Consider the following 19,373-nt stretch of genomic DNA (forward strand, 5'->3'; position numbering starts at 1 on the left):
GCTAAAATTTAGCCTTGGGCTAAACTTTAGCCCTCTCAAATGTTGAGGCTAAAGTTTAGCCCTTGGGGTGTTTGGGTAAGGGGCTAAAGTTTAGCACTTATGTTGACAAAAGACCTATTTACCCATGTTGGAGGAGTGAGAGGGAGGAGAGAGAGAGGGGCAAGGGGAGGAATTTTGGATAAGGGGACCACTTTTAGCCTCTTTAGTCCATTTTAGCACCTCTTGAGGGGCTAATGGATTATGGGGGGCTAAAATTTAGCCCCTCCATTTTAGCCTAGGTGTTTGGGAGCACTAGTGGCTAAAGGTGACTAAAATGGGGGTGCTAAAATTTAGCACCCCTCTCCCAAACACCCCAAGTCTGCACTAGATCTACCTACCTACCTTACCTTAGGATGGTAGCGTGATTCTCTCGGAGTCCGCAGGGAGCGACGTGTCACCTACTCATCCTCCCTAAACGGCCTGGAGCCCCGAACCCGCCGTCCGGTGCGGATATTCCCATATTACAGTACGGATGGGTCAAACCGGTGGGATTATAACAGAAGGAAATCAGGAAATGGGAGAGGCCGCTGGCATCGATCACGAGGGAGGGCGGAGGAATCGTCCCTCCATCGCCTGTTTAGGCAGCACCTCGCCGGTACGTGTAGAGAGCAACCATCCTGCAGTACTCCAACCTCTGACCTCTCCGAGCTTCCCTTTGTCGTAACAGGCTTTTCGCATGATTTAGGCCATGTTTAGTTACTCCCAACTTCCAACTTTGACACTATGCAAAAAGAAGATTCCCCATCACATCAAACTTGCGGTACATGCATGGAGTACTAAATGTAGATGAAATTAAAAAGTAATTGCACAGTTTTGTTGTACTTTACGAGACGAATCTTTTGAGCCTAATTAGTCAATATTTGGACAATAATTCACAAATACAAACGAAACGCTACAGTGTGCTACAGTGCTGTAACAGTAATTTGGCACCTCCCAAATTGGCCAACTAAACAAGGCCTTAGAGGGGTTTTAGCTTCGCAACTGTAGCAGTACTGTGATGTTACTGTAGCAGACGGAGCCGAAGCCGCGAGGAGTCATTTTTTTTCTTCACCAGCTTCACCTCCTTCACAATTCATTCATTTTAAGGTCTCGGTATTCGTTCGGACTTCGTGCTGCAGTAACACACAATACTAAATAGTGTGCGTTACTGAAGTCCATTTATCCTAAGTCGTGATAAAGGGGGCCTAACTTGCGCCCTTGCAGCAACCGGAGTGAGGAACTTTTATTTTACAAAGAATGTTACGACATGCTCGAAGCCCAGCAAAGAATGAAGCTTCAAGCTGCCAGCAAAAGAGATTTGCATCCCCTTTTTCAGGTTGGAGGCCATGGTTATTACAAGCTACAACTCCATGTTCAATTCAATCTTCATCAGTACTACAGCAAACTGTTAACTATCATTCCGGTATTCGGCCCTTACACAGTTTAAGCTGAAGTTGGTGAACTTGCTAGCCTGAGGTTACCTACTTCCAGTTCAGTGCATCCGTCTCCCACCAATTGATGATCGAGCCAGCCAAGAGTGCCATCAGTTCTTAAGTTCGTGTCAGCACCGAACTTCAGTACCTGAATTTGTTCCTGGCCGTGCTATTCATAAGCTTTGGGACTAGAGTGTTTCCACCAAAACTTATAAGTTTTCGACCGCACTAGGGTGTTTCTTCCAGAAGCAGTGGCATAGCCGCATAGCCAAGAATCGAGAGTGGGGTGTTAAGAACTGTAAGACTAGAATTTTAACTACGTAATAAGTAACGCAACAGCTAATATAAAAATGAAATTTGTTTTATATAAATGAGTACCATTACTCAATATTTTTTCCCACCTTAGCAACATGCATTTCAATTAATATTTATAGTTTGGACAACGGAGCCAGAAAAATCTCAGACAGTTTGACACCGCCCACCAACTATTGTGGCACAGGCGTGCTGCGTGCAGTGCAGCCGTGCAGGCCGCCAAGTCTCTTGAACACATTGGGTTAGAGACTCAGAGCAACAAAAGGGCAAGTGCCAAATTACCAGAGTCTAGAGATGGTGTAGTAGCATGGGAGAGAGCGAGTCGAAACTTGAAACGAGAGCTCATGCCGTTGCCAACTCATGTGCAAGCAGCAAGCTGGCCAAAAGCGTAACAAAGAAAGTTCTTTAGTTTAGACTGTGAGAAGGTCTATGCAGACTGACTATAAGTTGCATTCTCTTCCTCCTTCAAAACATGGACTAGATTGGATCCACAATCTGATGGCATGTTTCGTTTGAGAACTCAAATGAACAAGAATCCCCGTCAAATTTGGACGCACTGTATCAGCGGTCTAATAGCAAGTTTCGCTTACAACTCTTCAAACTAGAATATTACTACGGACTAGTATATAACAGGGGACAGAAGGAGAGAGAGCTTGCTTTGCCTGCCCCCCCCCCGACCCAACAAAAAAAAACAGTACAATAGTACATGTGACTGTGCTGGTGCTGGTGCCAAATATAGATGTCCAAACGGGCAGCCTTGCCCGGCAGCACGGCTGGTTTCGGGCCACCGCGAGGCACGACGAGCCCTCACAGCCTGCTCCCTGTGCGTTACTGCGGCCGTCGTCTCCTCCAGCTGGACAAGCCGCCTATTCGTGCCGCCGCCGTCGCCTCCTGCTCGACAAGCCGCCCTTTGCACGCCACCACTTGCTTGCTCCTACGCGCCGCCACCGTCACCTCCACCAGGTACTCGCCAGTCGCCATCGCTTGCTTGCTCGCTGTCGCAGCCGCAAAAGGGAGTGCGCTGCCGCGCCGGCCACTGTGAGGGGCAGAGGGAGGTGGCTCCGCTAACGCCTTTTGGCCGGTCTCTAGGCTCGGCAGCTCACCTCCGCGAGTGAGGGAGGTGGCGGCTCGATGGGGTGGGAGTGGGAGGGGAGCGGAGCCAGCGGTGGAAGAGAGGAGGAGGTAGCGGTGTTGGCAGTAGAGGGAGGTGGCGGCTCAGTGGGGTGGGAGTGGGAGGGAAGCGGCGCCGGTGGTAGAGGGAAGCGACGATTAGTGGGATGGGAGTGGGATAGGAGCGGAGCCGGCGGTGGATGAGAGGAGGGGGTAGCGGCACTGTCGGCGGAGGAGAGGAGAGGCGGAGTAACACCGCCGACGGAGGGGAGGAGCTTTGCTCCAAGCCGAGAGAGAGGCAGGAAGCAGAGAGGGTGAGAGAGGCAAGTGGTGGCGGGGAGGGAGGAAACGACTTGCTGGTAGGGTTTATATTTAATTTTATATGGGATGAAGGGTAACGGCCTTAACGGGCCAGCTATTCAAACTGGGTCGGGCTCGTGATGCTCGACGTGCCGAGGTAGCGGCCCACGCCCAGCATGCAGTACCGGGCTGGACCAGAACGGGCACGGAGCTCTCCATGCCGATCCAGGCTAGGACCGAGCCAAACCGTGCTGGGTGGGCGGGCTGCATGGACATAGTCAAAGAAGTCCCAACTGGACAATTCACACTCTCAGTCTTCCGCATTTCAGCAACCATCGTCAACCCACTTAACTTCCTGTCCCTATGCCCAACTCATAAGCTAGATGGTGCCTGGATCGACCCCCATGGCCATGGGCGCCTCCGCTCCCTGTCCTAGCCACCATTTCACGTCCTCTTCCCTCCTCACCAAGAGGACCATCGCCTTCGCGCTCTACGCCCTCATTCCCCTCGCTCTCCTCCACTACCTCCTCACCCTCCCTCCCCCTCTCCCCCCTCCTCCCACCACCGACACCCCCACCTCCCCATCGCCATCTCACCAGGCGAATGCTTCTGCTGCTGCATCACCGGAGCCTTCGGCCGCGCGGTGCGACTACTCGGACGGGGAGTGGGTGCGGACCGCGGCGGGCCCGCAGTACAAAGGGTCGAGCTGCGGCGAGACCATCAAGGCCGGGCAGAACTGCGAGGCGCACGGGCGCCCGGACACGGGGTACATCTACTGGCGGTGGCGCCCGCGCGGGTGCGCGCTGCCGCCGTTCGACCCGGCGGCGTTCCTGCGCGCGGTGCGCGGCCGGCACGTCGCCTTCGTGGGCGACTCGCTCGCACGGAACCAGTGCGAGTCCCTGGTCTGCCTGCTCAGCTCGGCGTTCCCCGCCCAGCTGGTGCGCGGCGCGGGAGGCGGCGACGGGGACGGGGACGGCGACGAGCTCCGCAAGTTCCGGCGCTGGGCGTTCCCGTCGCACAACGCGACGGTCTCGGTGTTCTGGTCCCCGTTCCTGGTGAACGGCACGGAGAGGCCCAAGACGCCGCCGGCGGCGGGCGGGCTGTACCACAACCGGATCTACTTCGACCAGCCCGACGAGCGGTGGGCGGCGGAGGTCCCGGGCCTCGACGTGGTGGTGCTCTCGGCGGGGCAGTGGTACCTGAACCCGGCCTTGTTCTACGACCGCGGCGCCGTCATCGGGTGCCACCGCTGCCCGGCCACGGAGCCCAACCGCAACGAGATGGGCTTCTTCGGCGTGTTCCGCCTCGCCGTCCGGAACGCGCTCCACGAGGTCATCGCCCGCGTCGCCTCCGCCCCCTCCTCGCCCGCCCGCCACCGGCTGGCCGTGGTGACGACGTTCTCGCCGGCGCACTTTGAAGGGGAATGGGACAGCCCGACCTCGTGCGCGCGCACCGAGCCGTACGCGCGCGGGGAGCGGGAGCCGCTGTACATGGACGAGGAGATGCTGCGCGCCGGGGTGGAGGAGGCCGCGGCGGCGGGCGCGGACACGACGGCGCGCGGGGCGGGGCTGGCGGTGGAGGCGCTGCAGGTGACGCGGCTGGCGGCGATGCGCCCGGACGGGCACCCGGGCCTCTACACGCGGGCGTTTCCGCTCGCCGGCGGCGCGAGGGAGCGGATGCCCAACGACTGCGTGCACTGGTGCCTGCCCGGGCCCATCGACACGTGGAACGAGGTCCTGCTGCAGGTCGTCAAGCGGTGGGCCGACAGCGTCGACGCCGGCGCGGCGTCGGCAGCGCCGTTAAACTAGTCGTCAAGTGGTCATTTTGACGGGTGAATTTGGTCCGGATCCTTGAAAATCGGTTCTAATTAGAAATTTTTAGAGCCATCATTTCGTCCAAATTCTCCGACTAGATGGAGTTGGGTGCGTGGTGCCATGAGTTCGGTATGCAGAAGATGGCAGGATGTGACAATGGGCCTGAAATACGGCCTGAACGTGAGGCGTAAGATGCGGATGGCGGTGACGCGATCTTGACCTTTTCCATCAACTAGCGGCGCTCGCTGTGCTACCAATGAACTGTTGCCCAGAGACCATTTATCTGATCCATATTCTAATCAGCGCCTGTTCATGGTGATCTTCGCTAAGCTTGGACCTGATCGCCTGAAACAAACAGGTTTAAACATAGAAGCAGTGAGTTATACTGAGCCCAGCTAAAGTCGTCAAAACACAGCCTGGTTATCAGCAATAATCATTCACCAACATCACAAATTACTCAAGGATAAGCGATGCGTTTGGCCACAGGCCAAGTTACAATGAAAAACCCACAGCTACAGCACACTTTGTAAAGCTGCGACTATCGAATTACCAGAGTTGGTACACCATAAATCAAATTACCAGAAAAATATAACTTTGAATTCTATATAGAACTGGGTCACCAGTCACCTGACAAGGCCGAATATCAGCACTGCAGCGCATTTCCAAAAAAATATTTTACAAAAAGGCATCAAACACGGAGCATGCAACTCGGGAGTCATGAAAACAAATCTGGGGAGTGAAAGTGTGGAGAGAGCAAAGGTGGTTCAGGGCACATGAACACAATGACTAACAACAATTCATTACAGTAAACTTGAGGACAAGCAATACTATGTGAAGTGTCTACAATGGAGGAACATCATTATCAAACACATTATCAACCAAAAGATTAAAGAAATGATCAAACAAAATACTGTATGTGTTAGGATACAGTATGGTCTAGCCTTCTTTCCAAATGCAGTTCCTCCATAGAAGGCAAATTGGACGATAAAATGCCACATTATATCTATGTCGTCCTTGTTAAATATGATTGTCCATCCATGATGTTCTAGATATTGTACAACATACAACAGCACCTGAAAAAAAGCCATGCATTAGATTAACAGTGAAGAGCATCTCAATACAACTGCTTAATAGATTATGGGTTGAAAGTGCCCGTGCTGATCAAATACAAAATACGCTAATGATACCAGTGGCAGTTATGAAGAACATTGAATAAGCATCACTATACACATACAACAAGCTACTAGGAAAATAGACTATCAAGAGAACATATGTGTCTTGGGCCACTAGAATGTTGTCCATAAAGCACATGGGAAATTGGTGTTGTAAATCTGTTAGCTATATTTAAGACTACAACAAGGAAAGAGAAATGGCATAAAAATGATCTCTGTTAGGATTGCAAGTCACCCATGCACCCCTTGTCTTTATCTGACAAATCCAAAACCTTTTATGTTTAATAGTGTCCAGAGTTTAAAATAATATGCTACACATTTTAAAACAAATTGTGACCAAGATAATACCATCTTTCACATTGCTTTACATATGTTGGTTACTAGTATACTTGATACAATGTTATACCTACAAGGATGATATGTAGAATGCTAATTTATTCATGCTGATATCTAAACTTTGAAATATAAAGATACAAGATTAGTGGACATAACGCACAATCTACTTTGTTTGGTGGCCATATACTATAATTATATTAGTCTATAAATTAGGTTTTAGGTAGTCACTTGACAATTTAGTCTTAAGACTTACAAATTCTTTTTTTGATACACAATTTAATCTCAAGGCTTTAAAACTATTCTAAACCCTTAATATCTCAGAGCCTATGCAGTTAGGCAACGCATCTGTAAAAGCAAAGTGGCAAATGATCTTATAAGAAGGACAAACATCTACAAATTAGCGACACACAATTATACAACTCAGTACTTATTTGTTATTCTGAAGCTTCAAAGATGAGGAAAGAGTTGAAGAAACTTTCTTGTAATGCATTTAGGAGTACGTTGTTTTTTATGAATGCAGTTGGTAGTACCTTTCTTACCTAAGATAGAACAACCTATTAGTGAGTTGCTACTCCTACTCCCTATTAGCCCACTCTAATAGTTCTAAACTCGTCAAGCAATCTCTACCAGCTCCTAGTTGTTTGCAAACTACTCACGCCAATTGCCAAATCGCAAAGATCCTTAGAAGTTCCCTACCCAACATAAATAAAACACTACGTGTGAGGAGATCACTAGTCAGGAACTCAAATCTGAGATCAAGATCTACTTGAATGCATCTTACCTCTCAGTCGGCTCCAGCGCCACCACTGCCGCCGAGCGGGTAGGAGACGAGCTCCCTAACCACGGCCCCTACCTCTACCAGCGCGATGTCCATCCCGTACCCGGAGACGGGGAGCAGCTTGAGCTCTCGGAGAACGCAGAAGGCCTCGGCCATGCGGCCGCGGGGCACGTCGACGGCGACGGCGCAGCGCGGGACCCAGTGGTCCGGCCGGAACGCGTCGGGTACCTCGACGCCCGCGTCCTTCCGCAGCAGCTCGCAGAGCTGCGCGTGGAGGCCCAGCAGCGCCGCGGAGGGGGTGGGCGCGAGGAAGAGCACGTTGTCGTTCGGTGAGGATGCGGACGCGGGGAGCGCGGCGAGCGAGGAGAGCGCGAGCGGGAGCGGGTCGAGGCGGGACGCGAGCGCCCGGAGCGAGGGACCCAGGCGGATGAGCGGGTCCCCGCCGGCGCCGGTCCCGGGCGGCGGGAGCGCGGCGGCGGGGAGGTGGAGCAGCGCGAGGTGCGGGCGGGCGGCGGCGTCGATGAGGCGGGTGCCGAGCTGCCGCCGCGCCAGCGCGTTCCACGCCTTGAGCACCTGGTTCTCGAGCGCCGGGTCGAAGTAGAGCTCCACCGCGTAGTAGTACCCGACCGCCACGGAGGAGGGCGGCTGCGGCGGCACGGCCGGCGCGGAGGCGCGGGGGGTGCCAGGGGGAGTCGTGGAGACAGCGGGGGCCGAGGTGCAGCCGCCGCCGGCGGCCCCGCCGGTGGAGGGCGTGGTGCCTTGGGCCATCGGGATGGGATTGATTCCGACAGGGAGGCGACGGGGGCGGCGGAGGGGAAGGGGCCGGTTTTTTTTTTTCCGTCAGGAATCGAGTGGGGAGAGGGGAGACTGGGAGAGATCTCGGCAGCTCGCCTGCTTGGGCCGGACCTGCTCTGCTGCTGGTGCTACATGGTTGACTGGTTGGTCCAGTGGGGAGTCACTGAGGGGTGGGGCCGCATGGTTGAAATGGTGAATTACTGCTTGTTACCAGTTACCACCGGGTACTGAACCCACAGGAATCGATCGTGTTACCGTGAAGTCTGGTACCACTGCTTACTTGCAGTAGAGTAGTTGTACAGAACGACCCAAAACAAAAACGTAGATGTGGCATTTCGTGCTCCCGTGGTCCAAGCTTTTCTTCTCCTGCTTGTTGTTAACCGAAAGTCAGGACGAGGTGACTTGTTTGGTGCAATTATGCCAATGATTATCTTACAAAAATTTGGCAACGTCCACCGATTTTGTGAAGCATTTGTTTGTTACCAACTTCGATAGGGTTCCTTCTTCTATTGCGGTGTCATTCCTTTTCATGCCAAAGCTTGACGAAGCCATGAGCTACCCAGCTAACCAAATAATGGCATTGCCAAACTTTGGTGAGGTCTAGTTGAGCAAATTTATCGCCACATCAAAACAGTCCCTAGTTTACAACATTTTTCGTTTATATGGTCAGATGAATTAAATATCTTCTTTTCTTGCCGTAATCGCAGCACCAATTTATTTTCTCCTAGGTCCAGGATCATCGCAATTGGCATCTTGAGGCGAGTTCCGTTCAAACTAAACATCCTATATAAGTTTTGCTCGATCATATCCTCCTACCGTGTGTGTGGCTTGTGGTTTTATTGTGCGAGGCCCAGGAAGATTCCTTTAGACGTCAAATGATTTGATTGCTTGTTAATGTTATTTGAGTTCAAAATTGGTAACCTGGGGCATTGTTAGCTGTCGGCGGTGATCTCTGCTTCCATGACAACAAGAACACGAATTAACACGCCAAGTTTAGGTAACGCATCATTCAACTCAAATTGTAGCCGCAAAGCCAAATAATCCACCGAATTGGCAACAACTGAGGAGATTTTAGACAAATGCAAGTTCACCAGTTGGATCGCAAGAACCGATCCCCTCGCCTCCAAGAACAAGAGCAAGATTGAGATCTACTAAAAAAACCCTAGACCTCGGCTCACCAGCTCGATAGATCCTCTGACGAAGTAGAGGAACAGCAGCGACCCTCTAGTTGGAGCCCACGATCCAGCCCACGGTCGTCGACAACGCGCCCCGGGCCGCCACCGCCGCCGCCGCAGTCGCAGTCGAACTCCCGTCGGGAGCCGCCGCCGCCGCGGCCGCGCCGGGCGCACACGCGCGGGCGCTTGAGCCGCCGAGGTTGCTGTTGCCCTGCGCGGCGGCGAGGCGGGTGACGTCCTCGTTCTTGACGACGACGATCTCCTCCAGCTGGATCCTCAGGTACGCCTCGTCCTCCGCCGTCAGCTTCCTCTTGCCACTCTCCTTCACCTCCTCCTCGCCGGGTGCCGCAGCCGGAGCCGGGTCGGCGGCGGCCCGGCGGCTGCTGACCATGGCGGCGAACCTCTCCATTGTGCGCGCCAAGAAGGCAAAAGCTCCTCGCCTCCTCCCTCTCTCTCCCCTCAAACGGCCGGCCGCCGAGTTGGCTCGAGGATCTTGCTGAAGGGCGCGGAGGTGTTCTTGCTGGCTGCCGCTGCGCGATGGCGTGTGGGTGCTTTTGCTTGATCTGAGTATATATCGGTGGATATTTAATTATTTTGCCATAAGATTCCTCTTTCTTATTCTTAGTTTCTTCTTTAACGCTCCTCTACGATCAGAAAAAAAAGAAAGGATTGTTTCATTTCGGAATCGTTCTTTTCTAGGTGAAATTCGATTTTTTTTCTTAGGCGCTCATTTTGTCTGACCCCCTAGTAGAAGAATAAATCCCCAAATAGCACGCAAATTTTCAACGGATATTAGAAAAAAAACTTCAAAACTTCACCAGCCACGGTATTCGATCGAAAAAAGTTTTACCAACACATTTGCCATTTTCTCCAATATAGCATGCCAAATCACCCCTCCACGCTGGGATCGCCACGCGAAATGACTCCCGTACTCCTGTCCTTATCCTCTCAGGTGGGGTCAGTGGCCTCGACGCCGGCAATGGTGCCCATGAACCAGCTGACCCCACCCGTCGGGATGTGGCACACGAGGAGTACAAGGATAAGGCCAGGGGTATGGGAGTTATTTCGCTTGACGATTCCAGCGTGGAGGGGTGATTTGACATGCCACGTCGGAGAAAATGATAAATGTGTTTGTAAAACTTCTCTCCGGTAGCAAATATACAGGTACCATTCTAAAATTGGCATAATCAAGAAGTGATCATTCTAAGATGGTAAATATTAAATATACCATGTATCATCGGAGATGACGGTGGCCGGTGGCCAAGTGCCCAAGTCCGAGCTCGGCATTGGCGTCTGTGAAAGGCAAGGCAAGGGACAGAGCGTCTGGATCCCCTTGCGCTCGGATGGCAACTTGGAAAGTTCAGCGCCGCGTGCTGGCCTTCTGGGCCTGTCAGGGGAGTTGGGCTGGATAGTTGGGCTACGTGGAGATTGTGGTTTGGTTGGGCCGAGTGGACCGTAATAATTTCTGTTTAGTTAGGCGGTGTTTTTTAGCGTAATCCTTAATTCCCATATACGCTGGGAATGATTTTCCATCTTGGCCTCATACAAGATCAGGGTTGTTTACAGTTAAATCTACCTATTTTCTTGCTAGAAATGAAGCCTTCTTCCTGTCAACAAGTTCCAATGGCAAAGGAAATACATCAAATCAATCTTGCACAGCAAAAGAATGAAAGCAACTCTGGGCAGTAAGGGCACCACCAAAGATGAAAATTGATTGTGGAAGTTTGCACACAATTGTCTCCCTACTGGTCAGAACTTGAAGAGTAGGAATATTCCGGCTCTAGACACTTGCTAGTGTGGAAGAGAAGAAAATGTAACTCATGCCTTTCTGACCTGTCAATATGCATCAGAGGTTTGGAAAGAGCTAAAGGCAAAAAGTGGCTTGAGAAGACGACTCAAAAATTTTTGCTCACCTAGACAGTGGCTCTTTGACTACTTAGCCGCATCTACAGAGGAGGAAGCAACGACTATGACAATCACTCTGTGGCACATTTGGGAGACTAGGAATGGAGCTAGGAATGGGGAAGGACAGCTACACCCTCACTGCATTGTTGAAAAAAATCCGAGCTTATGTTGGTATGTGCATAATTATAAACCCATTGCTTCCAAAAGGTGTGACCCTATTAGGCCGAAAAAATGGGCTCCACCGCCGGGAGTATGGGTTATGGTGAATGTTGATGCAGCGGTGTTTGCAGAATCAAATCGAATGGGCATCGGTTTAGTGTTCAGAGATCACAATGGCAATTTCTTGGCTGCATGCAGGCAAGGGCTCAATGGGATCACTGAACCAGAAGTGGCGGAGGCAACTGCTTTGAGGCACGCAGTGCACTTCGTGTCAGCACTTCCATACAATCACGTGATTGTTGCTTCTGACTGTCTCTCGGTGGTCAAGAAACTCCTATCGACGGGCAAAGATCGCTCTCAGGTTGCTGTGCTCATTCAGGACATCAAGCAGGCAGCCAAAGGTTCTATTGCCTTTTCCTTCATACATGTTAGTAGAAGCTGTAATGAGGTAGCAAATTCTCTAGCAAGGTCAGCCGATCAACTTTCTGAATCGGTTTGGTTTCGTGAAGCTCCCGAGTTTATTCGGGCTTCTCTTTGTAACGATCGGTTGATTGAATAAAAAGCTACCTGTTACCCTAAAAAAAAAATCCTATATACTGTACTTCTCTGCAGGGGATTCTTAGAGCAGCTCCAGTCCTGGTTCGGATGTTGAGATCCATGGAAGCCGAACAGAACTTTGGTTCGGTACCTTTAGTGTGAACACGGAATTGTGGGACCCACGTTCTTAAAAAAACAAATTAACTTCCCTCCGTCCGTCTTCCTCGCGAGAGCAGCCAGAAATTTAGGGCTCGTTTGGCAGGGCTGCGACTGTGGCTGAAACGGCTGGGGTTGTGGCTTCTTCGATGAAACAGCTTTTTTTAGCTTCAGCTTGTCTGGATGGAAAAACGTTTGGCAAAACGGCTTCTCCTACATGTGTAACATGGATAAAAATATAAAATATCCATAATGCCCTTCCTTTTTTTCTTTCCTTTTTCCTTTTTCTCCTTCTTTTTTTCTCCTTCCTTCATTTATTTAACTTCCTTTCCTCACGCAACGGCAACGCCAGCTACCAGCGCCTTATCTACTCGCTTCCATCCGCTTGAGAGCCAGCCTTATCCACTCGCCCCTGCTTTTCTCCGCTCCACCGCTGCCCCAGCGCCTCCTCGCCAGCACCTAGCGCCGCCGTTCGCTGCCCCACGGCACCGGCTCCCAGCACCACCAGCCTGCCGACCCCAGCACCACCTCACTCCGCCTCGCACCGGCCCCAGCACCGCCGTCGACCGGCCCAGCGTCGCCGTCTGCCGGCCCCAGCGCTGCCTCCCTCCGCCGCGGGTCATGGTGGGCAAGAAGGTCAGTTGCCCCTGCGGTCGAGGGTGAAGCCGCGGGGAGCTAATTTTTTCAGCTTCTCCTCCACCAAAGGACTCCAGAGAGCGGATTTCCCGGAGTTCCTGGACGGGAGCCGTTTTGTTCGTGCCCCTTTGGTAGGGCTTGCTTCTGGTGGTGGAAAAGCCGTAGACGAAGCCCTACCAAAGAGAGCCTTATTCATCTTCCGTTCCTTTCCTCCTTCCCATCCTTCTTCCCCTCTCTCCTCAATCTTTCTACTCCGGTCATGAATCCCGGAAGTAATCCTAGTGGCGAGTAGATCAGGTCATCCGCTTCTTTTCCCATCCTGCTTCCCCTCTCTCCTCAATTTTTCTACTCCGGGCATGAATCCTGCCGCTTGCTCTCGGGCTAGGGACAGCCGGCGAACTAGAAGTCTAGAACCCGTGGCGTCGATGGGCATCACGGTGCTGCTGGCCGCCTCGGTCAGGTACAGGACAGCACCCCATCGCCGGCGAGGTCATGCGCGCGGGCTCGAGACGGAAGCCGAGGAGACATCGTCAAGGGCAAGGAGGCGACGCTATATATTTTACTAGAACATTCGGCGATGCGCGTCCTACCTTTGAACAATCAAATGCAAGCAGCAACAAACTATATACATGGTATGGTATAAGATAAATTCAACACGAAACTACCGCATCATCTGGTAGTAAGCACATCATCAACATGTTAACATAGGTGTCTATCCGGCATTTGAATCATGAATATTACAGCATATCTGACCACCATACTATCCTAGACATCAGGTGTTTGTTCGACATCTGAATAATGATTATTACAGCACATCCGAACACCAGGCTATCCTATCCATCAGTTGTTTGTCCAGCATATTAATCATCAATATTACATATAGCACATCCGATCACCATGGCTACATATAGCACATCCGAGCACCAATCTATCATCTATCCTATTATCAAGTGTCTATCCGGCATTTGGAGTATCAATATTACAGCACATCCGAGCACCATAAATCTACATGCAACAAGTATGCATTAGCTACCAAACAACCTAGCTGGTAGCTATCAAGAAACTCACGTTTGCTATCTTCCGCATTTCACTAAACCGTTTCTAAAAACAGGATGACATGTAATTGTATAATCACTTTATAATTGCCACGCCACTTTCTTTAGCATGTGTCATGGAGAATACAGAAATTGCATCTGTAATAGCACGTGTCATACGGAACATGTGTCATACAGAAATAGCATGTGTCATAAACAATTCAGAAATTGCATTGCTAATACAGAATTGTCGTAAACAATTCAGTACCTGTTCTGATTAGAGGTGGCTGCACCACTGTCACTACTCCGACGTGGTTCTCGCCGAATCCAAGGAAGGAGCGGAGTGGCAGAGTGGCCTATTCGGCCTACCACCCGGGCCCCATCGTACAATCACAATAGAAACAGAGTATCTCATGGACATAGGGTTTTTTTACATAGATGCTAAACTTTAGCAGCGTCATATCAAATGTTCAGATACTAATTAGGAGGATTAAATATGAGCTAATTATAAAACTAATTGCATAACTCTGTGCTACAGTAACCATTTGCTAATGACGGATTAATTAGGCCTAATAGATTTGTCTCGCGAATTAGACTGCATCTGTGCAATTAATTTTGTAATTAGCCTATGTTTAATACTTCTAATTAGCATCCAAATATCCGGTGTGACAGGTGCTACAGTGGGGTGTATCCAAACACCCTCTTATTTAGGTCTGAGGAACCTATGACCCTGTCTATCATCTCTACGGAGCCATTGGTGTTGCTCTGTTCAACCTGAGTAAAAATAATTCAAGAAGATAGAATAAGCAACCAGATATACAGACTATATTTTTTGTCATATGCTAATATAATGGGAAAAAATGCAAGTTTACTATTAGTGTAGATACAGATTCAGAGATGGAAAAAAGATTCAGGACAGTGTATATCGGAGTTAGATTCTTTCAGGAATGATGTGTGCAAAAACAATGGGAAAAAAAGTGAAATCTATTCACAATTTGGAGTATGTGGGGGCAAAAAGTGGCCTTGACATCTTCGACACCTCATGAAATATTTTTTGCTGCATCAATCAAGGGTGCCAAAGTGAAAATTCCAAAAGGACCCGCTGTTATGTGAAAAATTATAGTTCACCCCACACTATGCAGGCATTTTATCAAACACAGGCTACATAGATGATAGCAGGTTCAAGTAAAACAGCAAAATGCTTTCTACCGGGCATAATAAACATTGAAAATAATAGAAACATGATTGCCGCTGGGCATGGCACATCAATATTTGCTATGATCACACAACAGTCCAACTATTGATTTCCTTATTATTTAGCATTTTCCATAAACAGAGGCAGGCAAACAAAGGAACAATGAAGCCAACACTCATCAAGAAAACTTAAGGAAATGCTCTAATTCAACTCCAGGGGATTGAGCTTACCTAAAGAACCTACCAGGCTAGTGTGTAGGTTCATGGGTTCAGGCAACCAAACAACCTGAAAAGGAATGAAACTATAAAAAATCAACATTTATTGCTTCATAAGTCCTAAAAGTGAGCTGTATATAGATAAAACATGAGGGTCTATGATTTTTCCAGATCTCTTTAGTTGAAACAGGAAAGGTTAATTATTAGGAAACTTTTATGTGACTTAGGAATAAGACATGAGTCTGTAGCTCCTATTACACCAAAGCTAAAAAAATTAAATTATGCTCTGCATATAATTAACGTACTCTTCAAAAACCTTAGGGAAACATAAAGGAAGATTATGGATGAACATAGGCACTGGTAAACAGTAGAATGCTGCAGCTCAAATAAAAGGAAAACCATGAGCCTTCTTAATGGTAAACGGAACCAAAGTAAAACAATTGCAGGTAGAATTTGTGAGATACGAATAGAAAAAAACTGGTAACGTGCAAAAGTTACTCGTATGAACAAAATGTAATTGCACTCACATGAGAAAAATATCGTTACAAGTCGCAAACATTTTACACCTAGTGCCTCAAGAGGATGCCATTTGAACTGTTGTTTCCTCAGCCACTTAATCGCTACCGGTATCAAATGATTCAATCCTCTTATTACCAAGGCTGTTTTGGTACCTGCAACAATAAAAAGGTCGCAATGGATACATATCGGCATGCAGTAAATAGTGCACTGGAGCAGTGCAACAGCCAACAGGTGAAACTATGCAAATAATGGAGTGAGGACATGGTAACAAAATGGGACTGTCTTTCACTTACGTTTTCCTCAGGGATACATAATAGTGCAACTTTTTGATGTGTTACAGCACAGGAGAAACAAGTTATACTTGTGTTGGAAAATGGCATATAAGTCTACAGTCAAGGAAAGTAACTGCTACCAACCATAAAACTGCTTCTTGTCATTGAGTTCCTTGTTAATATCAGGATCCTCATTATTGCAATAATAATCAGTGGTTTCTTTCCAGAATGAGTATCATTTGTACATTTCCATCTCAAGCAATGCCAACCTCTACCCTACTGCCTAAAAAATGGGGGACCAGGATGTTTACACAGAGGTTACTGCGCGACAGCTCCAAATTCTCACATACTACAACAAATTATGCATGATTGGAGCACCAATTCCAATTTTTCTGCAAAGACTAATACACATACTATCAAGCACATTAGTTCTTTTTCAGATTGTACACTGAAAGGCAAATAGGCAATATTGGCATACTACTGTAATTCTCACATGTCAAGATCTATTGATAAACTTGAAAGGAGGCTGTTCTACTAAAACATGTCAAGATCACAATGGGATTTATGCCTGTCTAAAAACCATCGAACCACAATGTCATTCAGTCCATTCGTCAGATGCAAAGTCAGGCAGTCATCTAAAAAAAGTAGCAAGATGCAACTATAAACTAACCGTTGCCAAGCGGAGCTTTGAGCGCGGCCAGCATACAAGTCTGCTGCCGTCAGGGTGTGACCGCACCCTCTGGTGGTGCCGCCCACGCTGCCTTTTTTTTTAATACGCAGGAGAGCTGCGTATCCTTGTATTAAGAAAAAAGTAACAATGAGAAGTTGTTACATCACGGGCTGACCGGGCGTACGTACACCGAACATTCTCCCCTTAATGATTATACAGGGAATTATGCAACTAATCAACTACACGAGGAGCGTGAAAATACTATGGGTGTGCCCCTCCTGATGTAGGCCAACCCAAGAGGGGGAGGTGTTTAGCACCTGCACTACACCATATGGCCTGGAAGGTGTCCGGCTTGTGCTTGCCGATCAGGTCCGTCATGGCGGCATCCAGCTCCTTCTCTAGGTCCACCTCCTTCTCTATGTATTTTTTTCTTGATCTTCATCTTCTTCCCCTCAGTGGTTTTGATCAGCTTGTCCTGCTCAGCCTCAAACTCCGCCACGCCCTTCACCTGGCTGTCAATGTTTGTTGGGAACTGGAACTTCGTGGCTGTCAATGTTTGTTGGGAACTGGAACTTTGTTTCCTGGACACATACGGTGGAGGTGTTCGCGTCCCTCGGTACTGAGCCAAAAGCAACCCGGCAGTAGCGCGCGTTCAAGCCGCGCATGTTCCACACCAATATGTTGAGATTCGCCGTATCCATGGAGCGTGACCACGACCGATTGTGTTGCTTGTCGCGCCGACGGTCACGCGCTCACCATTCCAGAGCTGGCCGCGATCTGCATGAGCTGATCATCAGTGAGATCATTGGCCAGTGGAAAGATGTCTCTAAGCGCTACAAAGTGTTGCGGCTGCATCGTAGTCCTTAAGAACTTGTCGAAATCCTTTGCGGCCACATGGTCAGCATTGGCATTGCGGTCAATTACCCCTAATTTGCGCATGGCGAGCACCTCACCCTTTTTTGAAGGCCAGACAGTGATGTTCAACGGCTGGCTGGCGAGGCGGCCGCTTCGTCTTATCGTTGGCGTCGCGCTCTCGACTGGTGCTCTGGGTGGCGGCCTGTCCATGAGGGGGGCTGCATAGCCAAATGGATGCTGTTCAGGAAAGCTGCAGCCTTTGTTTGGGCCGCGTCGCATTCATCATCGTTCCTCACCGACGCCTGTGCGTGACCGGGCGTGGCCGTTGAACCCTGCTTTGGCGCTGCTTGCTTAGGAGCGTTGGACGGGTTGTTGGCGTCGTCGCCAGATGGACATGTTGTGGTGCTCCATGGCGTGGCCGTCGAACCCTGCGTTGGCGTCGCTTGGTGAGGAACGTTGGACGGGTTGCTAGCATCATCATCAGATGGCTCTGCTGCGGTGCTCAATGGTTCGATGCTGGGCCCAGGGTCACTCTGAATGCGCGGACGACGGTGATACGTGCGCAGAGGGGAGGGTAGGGGCGCGCCGTCTAGCACTGGTGAACGGCATGGCGCGCCGCGGCTGTCGTGCGCGTTTGAATTGGCAAACTCAAACAACACGCCTGTTTGGCTCCCACGTGCTAAAGTTTAGCACCTGTCACATCGGATGTTTGAATACTAATTAGGAGTATTAAACATTCAAGCATCGCCGCTCACGCGGCCACTTCCGTGGAGGGAGCCGCCACGCGATGGATCTGCAGCAAGTCTCGAGGCTACCTACCAGGTCGTAGATGGCCCGGCTTGAGGACGGCCTCCACACTGGAGCACCAGTAACACCCTACGCCTCACCGTGTCACCGTCATTGGGGTGCTGCCCACCGCCGTTAGTCCTCCAATCCATCCTGTGAAGCCGGAGAGCACCTTCATTGGTTCGTGGAAGCAGATCCACCATGCGCGAGGGAGGCAAGCCATATGGTTAGATCTGGTCAGGATCCATAGCTCATTTGATAAAGGGGTCTGAAGAAAGCAGTGAGATGAATAACAAATTGTATTGATCATATGCATTACATACTTATACACATTTAGGAGAGCCCGAGAGCCTAACTGCTAGAGCTATTCCTACGGGTGATGGACGCAGAGTGAGCGCTGTTGGAGGCCCCATGGCCCTGCTTCTTGTTCTTGGGCTTGTAGCGGTTGTTGGAGTTGCCGGTGGTGGAGGATGGAGATCCGTCAGTGTGCTGCGGCTGGGTGGCGGAGGAGCCACCGTGTCTGGCGATGAACGTCTGGTTCTCATCATGCTTGGTGTCGTGTTCGTAGCGAAGTTCTTCCAACAGCAGGTAGGAGCGGGCGCTCTGGAAGGTGTGCGGCGGGGACTTGTCGGTGATGATTGGCTTCAGGTGGCGGTACTTGGCGTGGAGACCACGGAGGAGGTTCAACACTTGGGACGGCTCGGAGACGGGGTGGCCAACGCGCGGCGAGGGTCTTGAGCTTGGAGCAGTACTGCGAGATGGAGAAGTCGCCTTTGCGAATGCTGCGGAACTCTGCTTCGAGGTAGACGGCACGCTGGAGTTCGTAGTCACGGAAGATGCCCTCGACTTCTATCCAGATGCGGAACGCGGAGGCGCGCGTCTTGTAGACGTTGTCGAAGATGGGCTTGTTCATTATGGTGTACAGCCAGTTGACGATGCTATGGTCGTTTTGCACCCAGTCGGCGTCGCGCGGGCGGGGATCGGCGGCAAGTGCACGTGGTCTTCAAGGCCGAATTTGCCCAACACAGAGTCAAAGAAGCACCTCCACTGGGTGTAGTTTGGCTCGGCCATGTCGAGCATCATTGGCACATGGGACTTGATGTTGACAGTTTGCACGACGGATGCTGGAGCGGGCTGCGGTGCGGTGGCAGAGGAGGCAGAGGAGTCTGAGGAGTGGGAAGGAGAAGCCAT

At 50.3% G+C, this 19,373-nt stretch overlaps 3 protein-coding genes across 3 annotated transcripts; 1 reads left to right on the plus strand and 2 right to left on the minus strand.

The window, feature by feature from the left end:
- The first annotated feature begins 3,497 nt into the window (after window positions 1-3,497).
- Window positions 3,498-5,240, plus strand: LOC101765200 (protein ALTERED XYLOGLUCAN 4). The gene has a single exon (XM_004956643.3). It carries the CDS (start codon window positions 3,557-3,559, stop codon window positions 4,979-4,981), a length of 1,425 nt encoding a protein of 474 aa, XP_004956700.1. The 5' UTR covers window positions 3,498-3,556; the 3' UTR covers window positions 4,982-5,240.
- Window positions 5,241-5,732: 492 nt separating this feature from the next.
- LOC101765606 lies at window positions 5,733-8,181 on the minus strand. The gene is made up of 2 exons (XM_004956644.2): window positions 7,277-8,181; window positions 5,733-6,060 (listed from the first exon to the last, which is right to left on the minus strand). The coding sequence occupies exon 1, from the start codon at window positions 8,039-8,041 to the stop codon at window positions 7,280-7,282; it is 762 nt and encodes a 253-aa protein (XP_004956701.1). The 5' UTR covers window positions 8,042-8,181; the 3' UTR covers window positions 5,733-6,060; window positions 7,277-7,279.
- A 10,352-nt stretch (window positions 8,182-18,533) lies between these two features.
- LOC105913781 lies at window positions 18,534-19,373 on the minus strand. The gene is made up of 3 exons (XM_012843663.1): window positions 19,225-19,373; window positions 18,998-19,183; window positions 18,534-18,933 (listed from the first exon to the last, which is right to left on the minus strand). The coding sequence occupies exons 1-3, from the start codon at window positions 19,371-19,373 to the stop codon at window positions 18,534-18,536; spliced, it is 735 nt and encodes a 244-aa protein (XP_012699117.1).

Source organism: Setaria italica, chromosome II, assembly GCF_000263155.2.
Source record: "Setaria italica strain Yugu1 chromosome II, Setaria_italica_v2.0, whole genome shotgun sequence".
NCBI lineage: Eukaryota > Viridiplantae > Streptophyta > Magnoliopsida > Poales > Poaceae > Setaria > Setaria italica.